The sequence below is a fragment of the Eptesicus fuscus genome, chromosome 14 (genome assembly GCF_027574615.1).
Source record: "Eptesicus fuscus isolate TK198812 chromosome 14, DD_ASM_mEF_20220401, whole genome shotgun sequence".
Taxonomy (NCBI): domain Eukaryota; kingdom Metazoa; phylum Chordata; class Mammalia; order Chiroptera; family Vespertilionidae; genus Eptesicus; species Eptesicus fuscus.
Genome location: NC_072486.1, coordinates 30,826,303 through 30,844,908, shown reverse-complemented (window position 1 = coordinate 30,844,908; position 18,606 = coordinate 30,826,303). Strand labels below are relative to the sequence as shown.

The 18,606-nt window shown below is 38.6% G+C and overlaps 1 protein-coding gene across 12 annotated transcripts in view; it reads left to right on the top strand.

The window, feature by feature from the left end:
* ADAM22 (ADAM metallopeptidase domain 22) overlaps positions 1-18,606 on the top strand; it is a 165,862-nt gene that overhangs the window by 90,793 nt on the left and 56,463 nt on the right. For all 12 annotated transcript variants that reach the window (XM_054726031.1, XM_054726032.1, XM_054726028.1 and 9 more), the window contains exons 5-9: positions 2,091-2,173; positions 9,418-9,481; positions 11,200-11,269; positions 13,012-13,082; positions 17,138-17,212. In XM_054726031.1, the coding sequence (XP_054582006.1) occupies positions 2,091-2,173; positions 9,418-9,481; positions 11,200-11,269; positions 13,012-13,082; positions 17,138-17,212 (363 nt within the window). The remainder of the gene's footprint in view (positions 1-2,090; positions 2,174-9,417; positions 9,482-11,199; positions 11,270-13,011; positions 13,083-17,137; positions 17,213-18,606) is intronic.

Genomic DNA, 18,606 nt, shown 5'->3' with positions numbered 1-18,606 from the left:
CCCTTTTAGATAAGAGTCTCTGTTCAGATCACCTCATTGATGGTAGGCCTTTTGTGTTTGGCCAATAGGTAGCTAGAGTGTTAATTTCTGATCCAATCAGAGGTGTCCAGGAAGTGAAGGGTTTTTTTTGAAACATAAACACCTCTCATTCAATTAGAATCTCATCTTATGGACGGTTCTTGGTACAACAGCCCCAACAGAAGATGTTTAAAATTCTATTACATTTATCCCCAGCCCCACTCAAAAAATAAATTTTAAAAGAATCAGTATAAAGGAAAGCTTAGATTTACACGACATAACCCACAGGTTTTATGTCCAACTCATCAGTAGTGTAGGGACAATGACCCTGGCCTTGAATCCACAGGTACACACAAAGTCTGCATCCCTACTTGGCAACTTCCCAGGTGGCCAGCCTTGGCTCACAGAGATTGTGACCTCCTATATAGACTAGAGATAACAATATTGTAGGATTGATGTGAGGATTCAGAGTGATTGCGTATGTAAATTGAGTCGGACAATAGCTGACACCAAGTAATTCTGATAGCAGCAAACCTTTATTGAGTGTGTACTGAGTAACAAGCCATTATTCTAAGCGTCTTATGATTATCAGCTCTTTAAACATCTGAACAACCCTATGGGAGTATTACCGTTTGACAGATGACACCGGCAGGTCCTGTCATTTGTTTGAGATCACACAGCTCACTCTGTTAACAGCTACGCCAAACCAACCCTACCTAGGAAGTCAGTGCCCAGGTTTGTTTCTATCCTGACATCTGTGGCCTTCTGAGTGCCACCCCCGTCAGACCCACGTGTGAAATACCACCCTATTTCATCCTCCATCAAACCCAACCACAATCCTGGTGCATCATGCTCAATGGCTGCCTTGGGAATTGGGGGTGTCCCAGGGTCAGGGATTGCACGGCGAATCATTTTATTTGCTCTCTATCCTCTCATCATAACTGAGGTTCACTCTCTCCTCTGGTATTATCTCAGAAGGAGCAGCAGTCTCAGGCCAGGCTGCCTGCCTTGGAATTCCAGGGAAGAAAATGTCTTTAGCCTTGTGATATCATCATGTCTTCCTGTCCTCTCCCCTCCACTTGTCCAGCACTGAATAGTTTAAGTGGGGTCCGTCCTTAAGCCAGACTGGGAAGTAGGTAACATTTGCTTCTTTAAGCCACCCAGTCTATTAGTCTGTCCTTTTTCAGTCTTTCATGTCTCAACGGGTCAGTTTAATTAAAAGTTTACAGCTTCTGAAGAAACAGGAGATGGGTGGGGGGATGGGAACGGCCGTTTAGAGCAATGCTTCTCAGACTTGAATGTGCGTATGAATCAGCCCCATAGGGACCGTGTTAACATGCCGATGGTGATACAGCAGAGCAGGAGTGGGCCTGAGATTCTGCATTTCTCGCAAGCTCCGAGGGATGTCAGTGCTACCGGTTTCCCGACCACACAATGAGCAAGTATTTACAAATTGAGGCACCACTCAGAGCTGGCAGAGGATTTACCCTGTGAGGTTTTCCAGGAACATTTCATCCGAGGAAACGAGTCTCTCGGTGGCAGTTAGTTCCTATAACTGGCTGCTAGAAGAAACTTCTCCATTTCAAACCCTAACCTAGACTGCTTACCAGTAGAGCCATTCCTGGTTGGAGAAAACAATAGTATAAACTTGTCAAGTCTTGATAGAAACAATGTAAAATTAGGCATCCTCCTCCGTCAGTTTAATTTAGCGACTCTCAAATGATTTATATGCCTTTTCACTGAGCTTTATGTGAAAGTGTCCACTTGCTGCTGCTGCTGCCGGTTGAGTTTCTCAGGACGGGGGAAATCGATGACTGAACTTACTCTGGTGCAAGAGCCTCATGTGTATTTCAGTATCTGCTTCTTGTTCCTTCCATCATCACATTTGGAGTCAGCTCACTAGGAGCGTTTGTGACTAATTTGGTTAGAAATGGTGTGATAATACTGATCTGCATAATGAAATCCTGTGCAGAGCCTTACAAATGGAAGCGCAGCGTGGCAGAAACCTGTGCAGGGATGGCGGACTCTCCTTGTGCTGGCAAAGGCTTACATCCTCTGTTTCTGTTTTCTAGGGAGGAGAGCACTGTTACTACCAGGGCCATATCCGAGGAAACCCGGCCTCATTTGTTGCATTGTCAACATGCCATGGACTTCAGTAAGTGTCCAAATTTCTGTGTGCGCTCCCCATGCGTTCAATCACTTATTTTCTTTATTTTTAAGGTGCTGTAATCAAAATCCCTCTTTTATGTGAAGAAATCATTTGAAATCAGGGACGGGTCTGATCTTTTCTCTTCTGTGGTTTATAAACCAAACATATTTTAAAATTAGAGTTGCAGAAACCTGGAGCTTTGGAATTATAATATGATACCTTATAGAGATGTTTGAAGCATTTTTCTAGTTTCATCCAAGTTGAGCCAGAAGCGGTTTGGGTAATTTTGGTCTCTGTTTCTGTGGATGTTTAGACTCTGGGTACCGGTTCTGCTTTCACTTCTCTTTGGTGTCAGTTTTTACATTTTTGTAGAATAATAGACATTTCAGTAGATGGGAACTCTTGACTCCTCGAGCAAAGAGAAAAGGCTGCAAGTGACCTCAAGAGCTCATGTGTTTCAGCTTTTTTTGTTTTTGTTTCAGCTAAAATCCCACCTAACCCACTGCAAACCGGTGGGAGGTTCTGCCTGTTCTTAGAAATCCCCAAGGATCGGAGTTCATCCTTCCTCGGGGCCTTGCTTCCTTTCTCGTAAAGCTCATTATCAAAGAATGTCTGCTGATGTTTAGCATGGGAATACATCTACTTCCTCTGTCCTGTCAGTGATGGTGATGCACAGGTGGCCATCTGTCATTTGTTTGTAACCCCTTACAAAGCCGCTGTGTCATTCTGCAGCATTCTGTCTAAGCTAAATCATCTCAGCTCCTTCTGACTTGTTTACTTTTGCTGGGGGGAGAGGGCACAGAGAAAGCCAGCACTTTAATTCAGTTTTGTTAAATTTTTGTTTGGTAACTTTAAAATACTTCCTATCTGTTACCAAGTTAGGGATGTAGCTTTTTCATCTAACCAGCAGTTATTGAGTGTCCAGGAGTATTAAGGCGATTAGGACATGAGGCTGGCCCCCCAAGAGCTCAGTCTAAGGGGAAAGCTAATTCTAGCTCAGCATCCTACTATGGAATATGATAGGTGTATTTGTTTCTTTGAGAGAAAGTAAAATAAAAAACACAAAAAACTGAGAAAGATGCAAGCTGAGAGTGCGCAATAAAGAATGAGGGCTCTTACCTGGCCCGTGTGGCTCGGTGGTTGAGTGTGGACCTATGAACCAGGAGGTCATGGTTTGATTCCTGGTCAGGGTATATGTCCAGGTTGTGGGCTGTATCCCCTTTAGTCCCCAGTAGGGGGCCTGCAGGAGGCAGCCAATAGATGATTCTCTCTTATCATTGATGTCTTTCTCTCTTTCATTCTCCCTTCCCCACTCCCTCTCTGAAATCAATAAAAATATATTAAAAAAAAAAAAAAAGAAGAAGAAGAAGTGGCTCCCAGGAGTGGCTCAGGCAGACTGGGAGGGCCGCTTGCCCTAGGGCAAATCTTTCATAAAGGAAAAAAGAATGAGGGCTCCAGAGAAATGTCTCTGAGGAAGGTGGAGTAGGCCCCTTAACAGGGTTTGATAGAATCTTCCAAGAGAGGGGTTGGATTGAGAGGTCTTAAAAAAGGCAAGGAAAGAGATCTAATGGGAAAGTCCAGAAACTAGCTAGTCTGCCTCAGTCCAGCTCTGCAGTAGGTATGTGAGAGGCAGAGGGGGAGGATCAGTTACACGGCCAGAGAAAAGAGGCCCCAAGCCCTACAGTGTGGAGGACTTCCCTTTGCTTATTCCTTCTTCTAAAAGACAATTTCCCTTATTTTAAATAAATTCTTTGAGTAAAGAGTCATTTACAAACATGAATGCATGTCTAACATGTGAGCTTGGGTTTTCTTATCTGGAAGAAGAAATGTTGAAGTTGCCTTTAGCAGTAAAATTGGACTGATCCCAAGATGAGTACAGCTGTCAGCTCGGATTAGTACACCGGGCCTGTTGGCACTTGTGACAGCAAATGGATGTTGTAGGAGCGAGATATAAAAAATAAGTCTTTTTCCCTCTCTGTTCCTCTTAAAATACCAACCCAAAGTCACCTTGCAAGCATCATGCCTGGTTCTTATTCCAGTTTGCCTTCTAGTTTTCCAAATGGGCACAAATACTGTAAAAACCAGAGAGAAGGTATTATTGCCTCCTGAGGGCTCCAAGAGCTGACAAACTAAGACCAACAGCTTTCTCTAAGCCTACCTAGTCATTTGAAGGAGGATGGAAAAGTAACTTGAAGGACGTTTTTGTGACTAGATCAGGCGCAGGACTCAGATTCTACTTCAGTTGTTTACCTATGTAAAACTTAGTTACCTTTAGAAACCTTTTCATTTAAAACTACACAGAAACACACAGAAAACCCACTGTGTGTCTAGGATAAGGTGACCAGACGTCCCGCTTTTGGCGGGACAGTCCTGATTTTTAACCAATTGCCCTGCGTCCCACGGCATTTTAAAAAAGTCCCGATTTTTGGAAAGAATGCACGACAAGCTAGGGAACGGCGGGAGAACGGGAAGGGATTATACAGTTTTCGGCGGCCATGTGGCTATTTAGCCAGGATATGAGTTTTATATTATTTTTGTTAATTTTATAATGTTAAACTTTAATAATAACAAATAATTGTTGAGAACTGATTATTGAGAACTGCTTATTAAAGTTCGCATTGTTGATCAGTTGTTAGAATTCGACCACCATTGTTTGGACTTAATGAACAATAGCATTTTTTGGGATTGGCAACCATGAAAACATTTTGTAACTGTCTCTCAGACGATATACATCATACTGAGTGCTAGTAAGCTAGTTAAACAAGTGATGTCATTACAAATCAGCTATTCAGATAATTTAGGTAAGTATTTATTTATTTATTTCATAAATACATGAATTTTCTTGAATTTAGCAGACAGTACTCATATTATTTATATTTTATAGTGGCGGCAAAAAGTCTAGCGCCGGCCTTGAAAGTGACACTTAACGACTTACGTTACGGCAAATTCATGACCTTTTAAACAACGACAGCAATCTACTAAAAAAAATTCACTCAAATGAGAAATATGCCAAAGAATAAAATAATACTATACATAATTTTTTATTTATTATATTTGTAAATTGTACTTATGTTGAAATTTAAAAAAATATATTACAATACTATTTTTGCGTTCTATGAAAATTTTTGTTGTTCCATATAGACCAAATTTTTAATCAAGAACCCCCCCCCCCTCCCCAGTCAATGGTGTCCCGCTTTACCAATGTTAAAATCTGGTCACCTTAGTCTAGGAGCACTGTCAGGATTGTGGACAAGCATGTTTTGGCATTCTTAGACTTTTATAAGCGTGTGGGGAAAATTTTCTCCAGTTCCTTTTTGTTATTTATTTTTACTTCTCATCCTGATTTTACTTTCTGAACAGAAATTTCTGACAGAGATATTTGGGGTGGATATTACTAAATATTAAATTATTTATGTTATCTCAATTGCAGCAATTAGATATGAGGTATGTTATTTCATCCATAATTCATCTTTTATAAAATACATATTGAGATTTTTTTCATTTTCCTGGATTTATTTAATCCAGTCGAAGAATATCAAAGGGAAAATAATCACATTCAGATTCATGTCTTTTACATAAAGAACCTGCAACAGCACTTTTTTTTTTTTTTCAAATTCAAAGGACTAATGGGTAATATTTTGGTCCTGATATGTTTGATGTTGTATGCATGCATATAAGCATAACCAATGGACACAGACACTAGGGGGGTTGAGGGCATGTGCCAGGGGGTGGGGGAGGCTGGAGGGAGGTCAATGGGGATAAAAGGAAACATATGTACTACTATTTGTAATACTTTAAACAATAAAAAAAGATAAAGGTTTATGACCAAGACTACTAATACTATTACTATTATTAATACCAATATACAAAAAAATCTGGATGATACCAAATTCAAAAAGGCTCCAAAGCTGTGTTGTATGTTTGCAAACATTTGTAAGATTATAGTGACACAAGATTGCATTTCACCATAGGGACATATAGAAAAAGAATAAATGATTTTCAGAAGATGGTGTTCCTAATCCCAGTTCTTCATGCATTCCCGCCAAATCCTGACAGTCTCAGAAGATAAAAGGAATATAGGAACAATGACAAAGAATCAGTTCAATAATTAATACTTTATATGTTTTGTTTATTTACACTGTTCCTACTGACCTTGCGAATTGAAAAGAGCACATCTAAGGAGCCAGACAGTTTTGAGCAGTGGATTGGAAGAGATCTAGTACACACAGAGGGGCAGCTTCAAAATGAAGAAATTGTGGCACATGATGGCCATGCCACTTACTTGAGATTCAGTATTACATTGGCCTTTGGTCATTTTGCATCTGTGTATAGCAATTCTGCAGAGGGAACAAGCAGTCTCAAATCTTTCTTAATAATTATAACAATGCTTTTGTATGTTTTTTTAACAATATACTTATTTTAAAATAAAGTTGCCACTGATATACTTTATTAAAGGGATTTGCATTAAAAAAAAAAAAAAGACAAAATCCTGTAACTATGGGTAGCTTAAGAGTGGACTCAAATGTAAGTTTATTGCCCTCTTGTGGCAATTTGTAAGAATGGCTGTTTTCTTTAAAAATTTTGATGCAGCCTTTCAAAATTTTTGTTCTGTTGTTTCATGACTCAGTCCTAGTTGCAGGTTTTTATCAAACATGTTCTGTGTTGTTGAAATTTATATAAATATAACAGAAAGTTACCAAGCCTCAAAGCAAATGAAAACACATATGCCTTTTAATTGTTAAAGAACTTTTAATAATAGCATATTGTAATATAGGGAACCAGAATCTTGCAGATATAGATGGTGTCAGACTCTGCTTTCTTTACACTGTGTATCATGCTGTTTAAACTCAGTAAAAATAATTGGTTTTCACATTAGATGTTAACCTAATGCAAGAGAAAATAACACCCAGTACTAGTTAAGCAAAGCAATCTGCTTGCAACGTAATCAGTATTGCCATGTGAACTTCGGTAAAGAGAATGGCTTTATGTAACTTTCTCCATGGATCTGGCCAGGTTCCTGCCATATTTGTTTCAAAAAGGCTCGCCCCCACTGATTCCTTAGGCCTGTATGGCCAGTAATATATTATAAATGGCATCTGTTTAACTTTAAATTCCAAATACAATGTCATCCAAATTCAGAAAGTGCACTCTTGTTTGAAAACCTTACAGATGTGAGAATAGCAGTTCAAGGATCTGTGAGAGTGGAGGACATGTGGAAGATGTTAAGGCAGGAATGAAAGAAGCTGGATAGTGGCAGAGCCGGTTTCCCTAAGCCATCAATGAGAGACAAACACTGTTCCCTGTTTCACAGCTTGGATGTCTTGCAGTCATTACACTGAAAAATGACTGCAGACGATGACAGCTTCACCCCTGTTAGATGCCTGAGTATATGAGCATTCCTTCAGCTCTTAAGGGGCTTGATCTCAGTGGAAGGACCATGTTCCACTAAAAGGAGTGACTCTCAGGGTCTCTCTGAGTGGGAGTTACGGCCATCTGCAGCTTAAAATGCCCTCCACCCGATTTCTCAATTGGCTGGTAGCCATCTCCAGTCTAAGAAGTCCAACACTGAACTCCAGATTTTGCGCCTTGCTCCCTGCATCCTGCTTCCTTCCTCGTTGCCAACCCCATTCTGTGCTTCCGACCGCTTTTTTTTTTTTTTTCCACCTTATTAAGTGGCGATTCCATTTTCCCAGTTGCTCAGGTCAAAACCTTGGTGTCCTCACTGACATGACTCTTTCCTCCATACTTCATCTGAAATCATTAACAAATCCCATTGGTTCTACTTTGGAAAAATAGCCAGAATTTGTCCAATTCTTACTATTTGCATTATTCCCACCATGATCTAAGCTACCATTTTCTTTCACCTGGGTCATGGCAATACTCTCCCCATTTCTCTCCTTGCCATCCTGAAGATGATTGTTGCACAGCTTTTGGAGCCGTTATTCGGAAATTGAAGGGGAGCGTGTGTTTCCCCTCTGCTGAGAACCCTGCGGTGGCTCCTCGTCTCTCTCAGAGTGAAAGCCAAGGCCCCAAGGGCCTACCTAACCCTCGGACCTCATTTTACAGACCTCACCCAGTCTACGCCAGCCACTCTGCATCCTCCATAGTCCTGAACACGCCAAGATCCTCTTACCTTGGGGCTTGGTTCTGAAGTGCTGTCAGCACAGATATCCTTATGGCTCGCCCCACCACTTCTCTCGGGCCTGTGCTTAAATGCATCGTCTCTGTGAAGCCTTGCTCTGACCCTCTGTGTAAATTAGCCATCTTCTGTCTCTGGTTTCTATCTCCAATCATCTGGCATTTTTCATTACTAGGGGGGTTATTGCCCTTAACCTGCTTTAGTTTCCTCCCTAGAATTTGCCACCATGTCATATATATTTAGTTGTGATTATATATCGTTTCTGTCCTCCCTAGACTGCACATGAGCACCACGAGGGCAGGGAAGGGGTCTGTTTTGTTCAGTACTGTGTCCTCAGCACCTAGAGCAGTGCATTGCACGTTCTTTCTAAATGTTTGTTCAATGAGTGAATGATAATGAAGGTGGGTAAGCAGCTCAGGAACCAGTCTGCCTGAGCTCTATTCCTGCCTCGGCTCTCATTGATTAAATCATTTGGGCAAGTTACTTTGTCTCTTTGGGCTTTGGTTTCCTTACTTGTAAAATGAGGATAGTCATTGTGCCTCCCTCCTAAATTTTTGGAAAAGAGTAGTAAGCGAGTATATTTGGTTCCTGGTAAGTTGTTGAAAGGTGTCAGCTCTTGTCACTATAGCATCTTCCATGTGTGTGGTAGGTAAGCAGTTCTGAGTAGAGTCCCTGGCAACCTGCATCAGCATCACATGGGGTTTTCTAAAATGCAGCTTCCTGGGCCCCCATTCAGGAATGTGAGGAAGGTCCTGAAAGTTTTGCATATTTACTAGCACATCAAAGTTTTAGAATTATATGTTGGAGAGCAGAATAATGGACCACAACTAGAGAATGGTAATTATGAGGCTGGTGAACAGTCTAGTTGAGGAGACACTGCTGCTTGTGGGGAATCAGACGAAGGGGCCTTCCCCTCTCAGCAGTGTGTGTGTGTGTGTGTGTGTGTGTGTGTGTGTGTGTGTGTAGTATGTGATGTGATGGTAGTGATAGGTAGGACTGGGAAGTGGTGTTGCGAAGTAAACTGGTCCTCTAGCTGCTGCCGATTTTAAAATGATTTTGTTCTGAGACAGGAGTTGGTAGCCATGACTAACTATTTTCTTGTTCTTGACAGTGGGATGTTCTATGATGGGAACCACACCTATCTCATTGAGCCAGAAGAAAGTGACACCTCCCAAGTAAGTGCTCCTCTGTTGTGGCAAAGGGGAACGTTGATGCTGGGAGCTTTTTTTCTTCCTCTTTTTTCCCCTCTCTGCTTTATTTTATTTAAATATATATATATTTAAGTTTTACATTTCATTTAAATTTTATATTTTATTTATATATTTAAAATAAATACTGGATATGTCAAAACCACAAGTGGTTTTTATTCTTTTTCTTCTTAAAAAAATCTGTCTCTCCTTTAAACTGAAAAAACCTTTCCTTCAGCGGTATTCTGAAGCTTCCGTTTCTCTCTCCACCACAATGTGCTATGACCTTTCTCAGTCTGCTCAGGATGTCATTACAAAATACTGGGTGGCTTAAACAACAGACATTTGTTTTCTCACAGTTTTGGTGACTGGAAGTCCAAGATCAAGGTGTCAGCAGCGTCAGTGTCTTGGTTGAGGGCTCTGTCTTCGGGTTGCAGACAGATGCCTTCTTGCTATGTCCTCACGTCGCAGAGAAAAAGAGAGAGCTCTGGTGTTTCTTCCTCTCCGTATATGGGCACAACCCTATTGAACAAGAGCCCCACCCTTACAACTTCATTTAATTATCATTTCCTCACAGGCCCTGTCTCCAAATGCCATCACATTTGGAGTTAAGGCTTCAACATATGGATTGGTTGCGGGGGAGAGGGGGACAAACATTTATTCTATAACAGATCAAAGCTAGATACGTGATTTTCCACCCTCCCTTTCTTTTCTAGATTTGAGATTTTTCTCTATTGCTCATTGTCTTCAAAGCCCAGTGCTGATGAAGTTGAGAGAAATCTAAGTTTTCTCAATTCTGCTCTCACAAATTAGAAAACGATTGAGTTAATGTTATAGACTAGAGAGAAACATAACCCACTTCCATTCTAGCTCTGTACACACAAATATTCTTCCTTGTATCATGGAACATGGGTCAAGCAGTTAGAGAGGCAAATACTTTCAAGAAACACATTGTTTTGCCCCCCATAATCTTGTTTGGGAAACTATCTGTATTGTATGTTATTTTCTGGTCTCCACTGCCTGCTCTCCTGTCACTTTGCTTGACCGTGTGATTTTTTTTTAAAAGGTTATATTATGAAACTTGACTATTTATGACATTCTTCTTTTAATATCATAAAACTATACTTATGATAGTTCTTATGTTAGTAATTGAATGAAGCCAGATAAAGTTATTTGAATGTTCATTAATTTTTCTTAGACAAAATATGTTTTTTATCAGTTGGCTTTTCACAGAACTTTGCATGACACTTGAATTTTGGAGCAAGGTCCATTTGGGCATCTGCTGTGCCAGTCAGCATGTTCCCTAATACAAGCAAGTGTGTTAGCTTGGCATTCTTTGCTTAGCAAAGCTCTGTGACTCTAAAAGGGAGGCAGGGAATCCTGGAAAGGAACCAGTCATAAAAAACGTTAACCCACTTTCCCAGATGTCTTCCTTCTCCTTGGGGGGATAGGCCCATTCATTTATTTTCCAAATGGCTTCTCTGTTTGTGAAGGCATTTTGCTTCTAATAGGATGTTGCTTGGGTGCAGGAGAACACGGGAGTGAGTGTGAGCTCTTGTGCAATGGCTTATCGCCACTTTAAACCCAGGGGTCTGTGTAGTCAAGTTATGGCTGTCTTAAGGGTTCCAGCTCCTCCAGCTCCGATTGCCCAAGGCTGGAGGTGTCTGGAAGTACATGCTTAATCTCTACTGTCTGTGTTATTTCAGGAGGATTTCCGTTTTCACTCAGTTTACAAATCCAGACTCTTTGAATTTCCTTTGGATGATCTCCCCTCTGGTATGAAATTCTTATAATGACTTTAAAAAAAACTTTAATAATTTATTTTAATGCTGTAGAGTTCATCTATAGCTGGAATATCATTAGCACACAACTGCTCATAATTTTAGAGAGAAAGTCAAGTGCATCAAGAGTGAGAATAAAATGAAGACTGACCTCATGCTGACAGTGGATGAGTTTGGAAAGATATAACTCAAACACATTGAAGGAAAACTTTTTAAAATCATAAGATTCCAAGTAAGGTACTATAAGATAAATAACGTTAGATCAGAAATCGGTCTGCATAGGTAACATATATAAACATTCACTCTTGGTAAAATACTGTGTTGTAAACATAGGGATGAACTCTTAATCGTTTTCCGATTTGTTGTTATCCTCATCTCTCTATGCCCCAGCATTTTAAGGAAGAACTATTTTAGATTAACATTTTTGTTTTATGTGCTATTTGTGAAATTAGTCTTTCCTTTTAATGTATATTTACAGGTCCATTTATTTATAGATGTTGATTTAAGAGTTGCATCCAAATCTTAATAGGATATAAGGTCCTATTTTATAGAATTCACTATTTTGAAAAATCTGCAAATGAGCATATAATGCTTTTATTTCACACAGCTACCTTATGTAACTTTTATAATTCCTCTTATGGGAAGAAAATTATTCATGACTAGCTGCCTGAGAATAAAGCCACAATCTAATAGATATTACTGGAAGTAACCAACATTAATTAATATTTAAAGTGATAAATACCCCCTCTCCCCCCAGGACTTTATTGTAGGCTTGCCATGATACAATCTTGTAATTAAAAAAAAAAAAAGACTTTTTTGAGGGTTTATTTCCAAAAGAAATTTTGGAAGTAACTTGGCAGTTTTGCTGTTATTAAAAATGAGTTTTGAACATATTCTTTGAAAACTCAGGTCTGTCTTAATTAGTTTCCGGTTTTCTTTTCTTATCAGTGTTGGCCCTGTCCATTTTAAGAGTGTTATTTAACTTTCAAGACGCTTAGATTTACTATGTTAACTTAGAAAAAAAAATAGAAATAAATGTCAAAACTGCAATTTTTGTGAAATAAGCTCAAAAGTAAACTTATTAATTTGTAATTAAATATAGTTTCACTGGGTTATGGATTATCAGCACCTTTGTCTTTTTATGCATTATGTATTTCCCAGAGACAGAATATGATCAGGTGTTCTCCACACTTGTTTGATGGTAGAACCTTTTGTTTTTACATGACACATTTCTTAGGACTGGTGTCTTTTCTTTCTTTGTTTTTCTTTTTGATCAATTTTATACTCTCATATATGAGAGTCCTAATGGCTCCACCAACACTTCTTCACCATCACTTGGAGTGTCATTCTTTAATGAAGGTCAGTAGTAAACATGTAGGTCAAGTTGGCTATTTAGAAGGTTCCCAATAAAGAATGTAATTATGGGAGAAATATGAGAAAAACTTTGAGATAAATTAGAACAGGAATAAAGTTTGAGATTTTTTAAATTATATTCATTCATAATGTATTTATTCAGTATTGATATGAACACAATTGTTTTGATTAATGTTCTATATTATCATTAAGTGCAACATTATATCTTATAAAATTTACAACTACTTATTAATAATTAAGTATTAATAAAGTATAATTAGATAATTTTTACTAGGAAGGGCTAGTAAAACTTTGATTGCCTTGTATGAAATAAAGGTAGACGTTTCAATAAGTTTAACTTAATTTATTTTTATTTCCTTTTAGAGTTCCAACAAGTAAACATCACTCCACCAAAATTTATTTTGAAGCCAAGACCAAAAAGGACTAAACGGCAGGTATGTATTCACAGGTATATATTGTGATGCTTTAAAAACACTTGGCAACTGCCAGTCAATTGACTCTACATTAAGTCTCTGTGAGAGGATATTAGTTAAGACATTTGTCAGGGTGTGGTAAGCAATAAGCACGATGGATCTGTCACCAGCAGTGGAGGTGTGGCTATATCATTTCATAGACTCAGAAAGGACTCAGGACTGTGGTGATAATGTGGTTATTCGTCATGTAGATGGATTATGGGGCCCTGCCGTGGCATCTTAGCTTCTTTCTAACATAGGCCTTTTTCCTTACCTGCTATGCACCACCTCGTATGCATATCCTGGGATCTGCCTGTATCGTGCCTATCCTCACGTTTATCCTTTTAAAGATAACCCCTTCTGAGTGAGTCCATCAGGTTTTGAAGCCACAAATGCTATTGTCACACTTGAGTTACTTTGGAGTCTGGAATATAAAATTAGGATGTCTACTTTATGAATGTTCAGTGGCTCTTGGACTTAGTAATAAAAATAACAACTATTGTACAGTGCTTTAACCACATGAAGTAAGTACTATTATTACTCTTATCCAGGAAAAAAATAATGGCTTTTCAATGTGAAAATGACTTGTGCAGAATTATGGGGCTGATCAATGGTTCAGACAAAATAAGAACTCGAGCCATCAGAATTAAGCAATCCTCACCATTGTGATGGTGGTTGGTGTGATAGTATGTGTGTGGCATAAAAAGACAGGTTGAGAGAACTAGATCTCAAGTAAGATCAAACAGTTGAAGGAAACAGGTATTTTCTTTTTAAAATATGTTTAATCTGTGTGAAATAAAACATGTTTACAGACAGATTTCTAATGTGAATAGTAATTGCTAAATTTTATTGAATACTTACCATGTTCCTGGCCCTGTTCTAAGAATTTTAATTGTATTAACACATGTAATCCTCATAACAATCTTATGAGGAAGGTTTTATTATCTCCATTTTACTGATAAGGACATTTCAGCATAGGAGGCTTAAGTAACTTGCCCAAGGATATATTGGGTTACCCAGTGGTGGATCTGGGATCCTGACCTAGAAAGTCTGGTCTCAGAGAAGTTCTGATGGCCACATAGGCTTAATACACTGCCTCTCAGAAGTCTTTGTGTTCTATGAATTACTACTCTAAACTTTATATATTTTGTGAATATGCATATATATTGAGGCCCAATTACATAGACAGAAGTAACTGCCATCAGGATTTAATTGGAAACAGGAATTATTTTCATGAGTTAATAAATGAGAGAATAGGATGATTTTCTGTTGACATAATTCTTTATGTTTTTCATAAACATTTGCAACATCCAGTCATACGCTAAGCAGACAAACTCTTGATTTCTCTTTCTGAGAACTGTGTGGACCCAGGGAGATGAAGTGTTTTAAAACTGTGTGGCCAATATTGGCAACATTCTGACCTTCAGGAAATGTCGAAATTTGTGAATCTACTGTATTAACTTACAAGGCTCAGTCTCCTCCACAGTTAAAAATGCAGAGACTAGCACCCTAAAAACACCCATTTTTATTTTTTTTAATTACTTTATTGATTAAGGTATCACATATTTGTCATCAACCCCCTCCCCCCGTCCCCTTCCCAAACCCCCCCACACGCATGCCCCCCTCCCCCTGTTGTCCGTGATCACTGGTTAGGCTCATATGCAAGCACACAAGTCCTTTGGTTGATCTATCTCCCTTGTCCCCACCCTCCGCTACCTTCCCTCTGAGGTCTGACAGTCTGATCAGTGCTGTTCTTGTTCTTCAGTCTATGTTGTTCATCTTTTCCCCTAGATGAGTGAGCTCGTGTGATACTAGGAATACACTTATAGGAACCGAAAATGAGACAAGCAATAATAGTTATGCTGAGAGGCAAATGAATCAGTCTATAGTGAGTTTCTTTCTGGGCCAACAGTTCTTTTGAGTCCCGGTTTCTATGTCCAACAGTTGTTTATGTGTTCATAACAGCAATGATATTTCAGTTCTGGATGGTGGACAAATGGTGGTATTGCAGGTCCGACCCTCTCTGAAAACACCCATTTTTAAATATTTTTTTATTGATTTTTTACAGAGAGGAAGAGAGAGGGATAGAGAGTCAGAAACATCGATGAGAGAGAAACATCGATCAGCTGCCTCCTGCACACCCCCTACTGGGGATGTGCCCGCAACCAAGGTACATGCCCTTGACCGGAATCGAACCCGGGACCCTTGAGTCCGCAGGCCGACGCTCTATCCACTGAGCCAAACCGGTTTCGGCAGAAAACACCCATTTTTAAAGAGACTCCTGTGATTGGATGCAGCTTATGTTACTTTTTGGTTTCCAAACCCCAAATTATGTCTGTTATTCCCTATCAACTTATTATAAGGGATTTTGAAAAAAAAAATTGTTAAAGTTTGGGAGTGTGTTAGCAATGAAACAAAATCCACCTGGCAGGAATGTTTTAGTTTTCTCTAAATGCAGTACTCAAAACACATTCATTATTGACTTAGGTTTGATTGTATACCCTCATCACCAAAATGGCCCTTGGGCAAGTGAGCAAAAAGATTTTATTGAAAAAAAACTGTTTATCAAAGCATGGCGTAAAGGAAAAAGTTAATTTTGCGTATCTTGTTAAAGATTGTGTTATAGACTAACTGCGGAGAACAAAGGGATATGGCTGCCTTAGTGGCTCTTGCCAGTAGCATTCTCTGGTCATGATTTTGAAGGTCGAGAAAATTTGTTGTTGAACAGACAGATGTGGCTGCACTGCATAGCTCAAACCTGGGGACTCTCAAAACTATCCCAACAAAGTTCCTGTGTCATTTGGGGGATCCTCTCACCCCTGCCAGAGGAAGGAACATTGAGTCACAAGGCCAGATTTGGAGATTAAAGAATACAAGTGTCAATCATCTCACTCCCAGCAGACCTCTCAGAGATTCGCAGAAGCTTAAGTTAAACCATTTTATTACAATCTCTGAGGTATACTGTTAAAGGAAAATAGCCTGAGAATGAAATAGATGGAAGTACAAAATGAAATGTGTATCCTTTGATTTTATATGCATACATATTTATGGAAGAAAACAGTAACTGCTGTACCCACTGTTGGGGAAGGATAAAAACTGAGTAAATGGGGTGAGAGGACTTTCACCCTCTACTTGTTTATAATTCTTTAATTGTTGAACCATGTAAATGTATTACTTCCTCAAAAACTAAGTTAATTGAAGAAAATGAAAAAATAAATGCTAAATGAATAAAAGGGGGAAACTGTTTTGTTTACTTCTCTCATATTTTTTAGTTTCTCTTATTTAAAAGTTTTCAGTTTTATTGAGGTATAATTGACAAAATTGTAATATATTTAAGTGTACATTGTGAAAACATTACCCCCATGGAGTTAATTAACACATCTATCACCTCACTTATTTACCTATTTTAGGGAGATAAGAACATTGAAGTTCTTTTTTCTTAGCAAATTTGTTATACAAAGCAGTATTATTAATGTGAGTGTCCATCAATGGATAAATGGATCAAGAAAATGTGGCATATATACAATAGAATATTATTCAGCCTTAAATTCAAGATACAAAAATGCATGGTATCACTTATAAATGGAATCTAAAACACAACAGCCGAAACCAGTTTGGCTCAGTGGATAGAGCATCGGCCTGCGGACCGAAGGGTCCCAGGTTCGATTCCGGTCAAGGGCGTGTACCTTGGTTGCGGGCACATCCCCTGTTGGGGGTGTGCAGGAGGCGGCTGATCGATGTTTCTCTCTCATCGATGTTTTTAGCTCTCTGTCCCTCTCCCTTCCTCTCTGTAAAAAATCAATAAAATATATTTAAAACAACAACAACAAAAAAGTCAAACTCATAAAAACAGAGAATAGAAAAGTGGTTGCCAGGGTCTAAGAGGTGGGGAAATAGGGAGAGGTTGGTGAAAAGGTACACATTTTCAGCTATAAGATGAATAAGGTCTGAGAATCTAATGTATAGCATATTTTTTAGTTTTTCACAGCCAAGTTCAGAGGGCCTATTTAGGTGCCATTTCCTTTACTATGTTGCAGCTCCATCGCCATCCTCGAAATGTAGAGGAGGAAACCAAATATATTGAACTGATGATTGTGAACGATCATCTCATGGTAGGACTTGCTGAATTTTTTGTTGTTTGCACTTGTTCGTACCTTGGATAAAACTGGTCAGTGCAGGAATATGTTTAGAAGAAAGAGGTCCATAAAGCGTTAACCTGGACAAGGTATTTGTGTAACCAGATATTTTTGTTACCCAGCAACAACCTATAAGAAGGAAACACCCTTAGGTGAAAGTAACTAACAGTATTTTGTGAAGTTCCAAAAATATTTCTGGGGCTCATAATGTCAACTCTTTCTTGATTAATGTCAACTTGACTAATATAGGGGTGAATATTTCCTCTTACTAAAATGGCAAGATTTAAAAAAAAAAAGAAAAGTTCCACTAGTGAGACACCAATAATGTGAAACTTTAGTTTTCAATGTTCAAGTTTATCCTAGTGAAATAGAAGCAACATTTCTATTTCTGTCTTGCTGTGCAGTAAAACATACGGAAAAGCTTATATAGCGAAGTAATAAAGATTTTTAGGGTAAGAATCTAGAAAAACTCATTTTTGTTGAGTCTGTTATTTTGTTATATTCAATTCCTGTATCAATTCAGTTCATGGGCATGTAGCAGTCATATGGTTATAGTCACAGTCTAGTCTTATACTAATTGTTCTGCATAACTAGGGCATTGCACTAAGAGTGTTCAATGATGCACATTGCTTGATTTTATTTAATTTCACGTAAAAGTACATTTGGATTTACTTTGAATGATTTATTTGAGGGAAAATGTCATTTATTTACATATGATTAAACAAATAATATCAATTTTAATTCTTTTTACTAATTATACCATCAAGATTGAGTGCTTCTTTCTTGCTAAGGCTAAGATGAAGTTTTACCTTTCTACCTTTTCGAATTCAGTGCATGTTACTATTCCCTGAGATTTTTACAAAACAAGAATAAGTTGCAAAAACATAATTTTGGGCATTTTGGAACATCACAAATTCACATGTCTATAGACATCTTTGTGCAGAAAACACAAATAAAGTGAGTCAGGTATTAAACAGGAGAGAGGAGTGAGGCCTGTGGTGAAGAAAGGGATGCCACATGGCTGGTCTAGTGGGAGCAGCTGCTTTTCAGCAGTTACCAGTTTTTACCATGTAGGGATGCTAATTTAAAGTGAAGCCAGAAATCAGGTTTCACATGGTATTTTCTGATTTTTAAAACAGCCTTGGGGCCAAAGAAAAGATATGTCTGATTCACATCTTGCTTATAAGCTACCTCTTTGTAACCTTTAGGGCTTTCTTCTCCTGACTGAATAAGTCTTATAGAATTCATACATTTTTATACTTTTAGCAGTATTCACATTCACTTTTTCTGACTTTGATGCTACTTATATTAGTATGTCTTGCAATCCACAGATAACATTATATGTTTTAGTTATTTTGAATAATAATCTC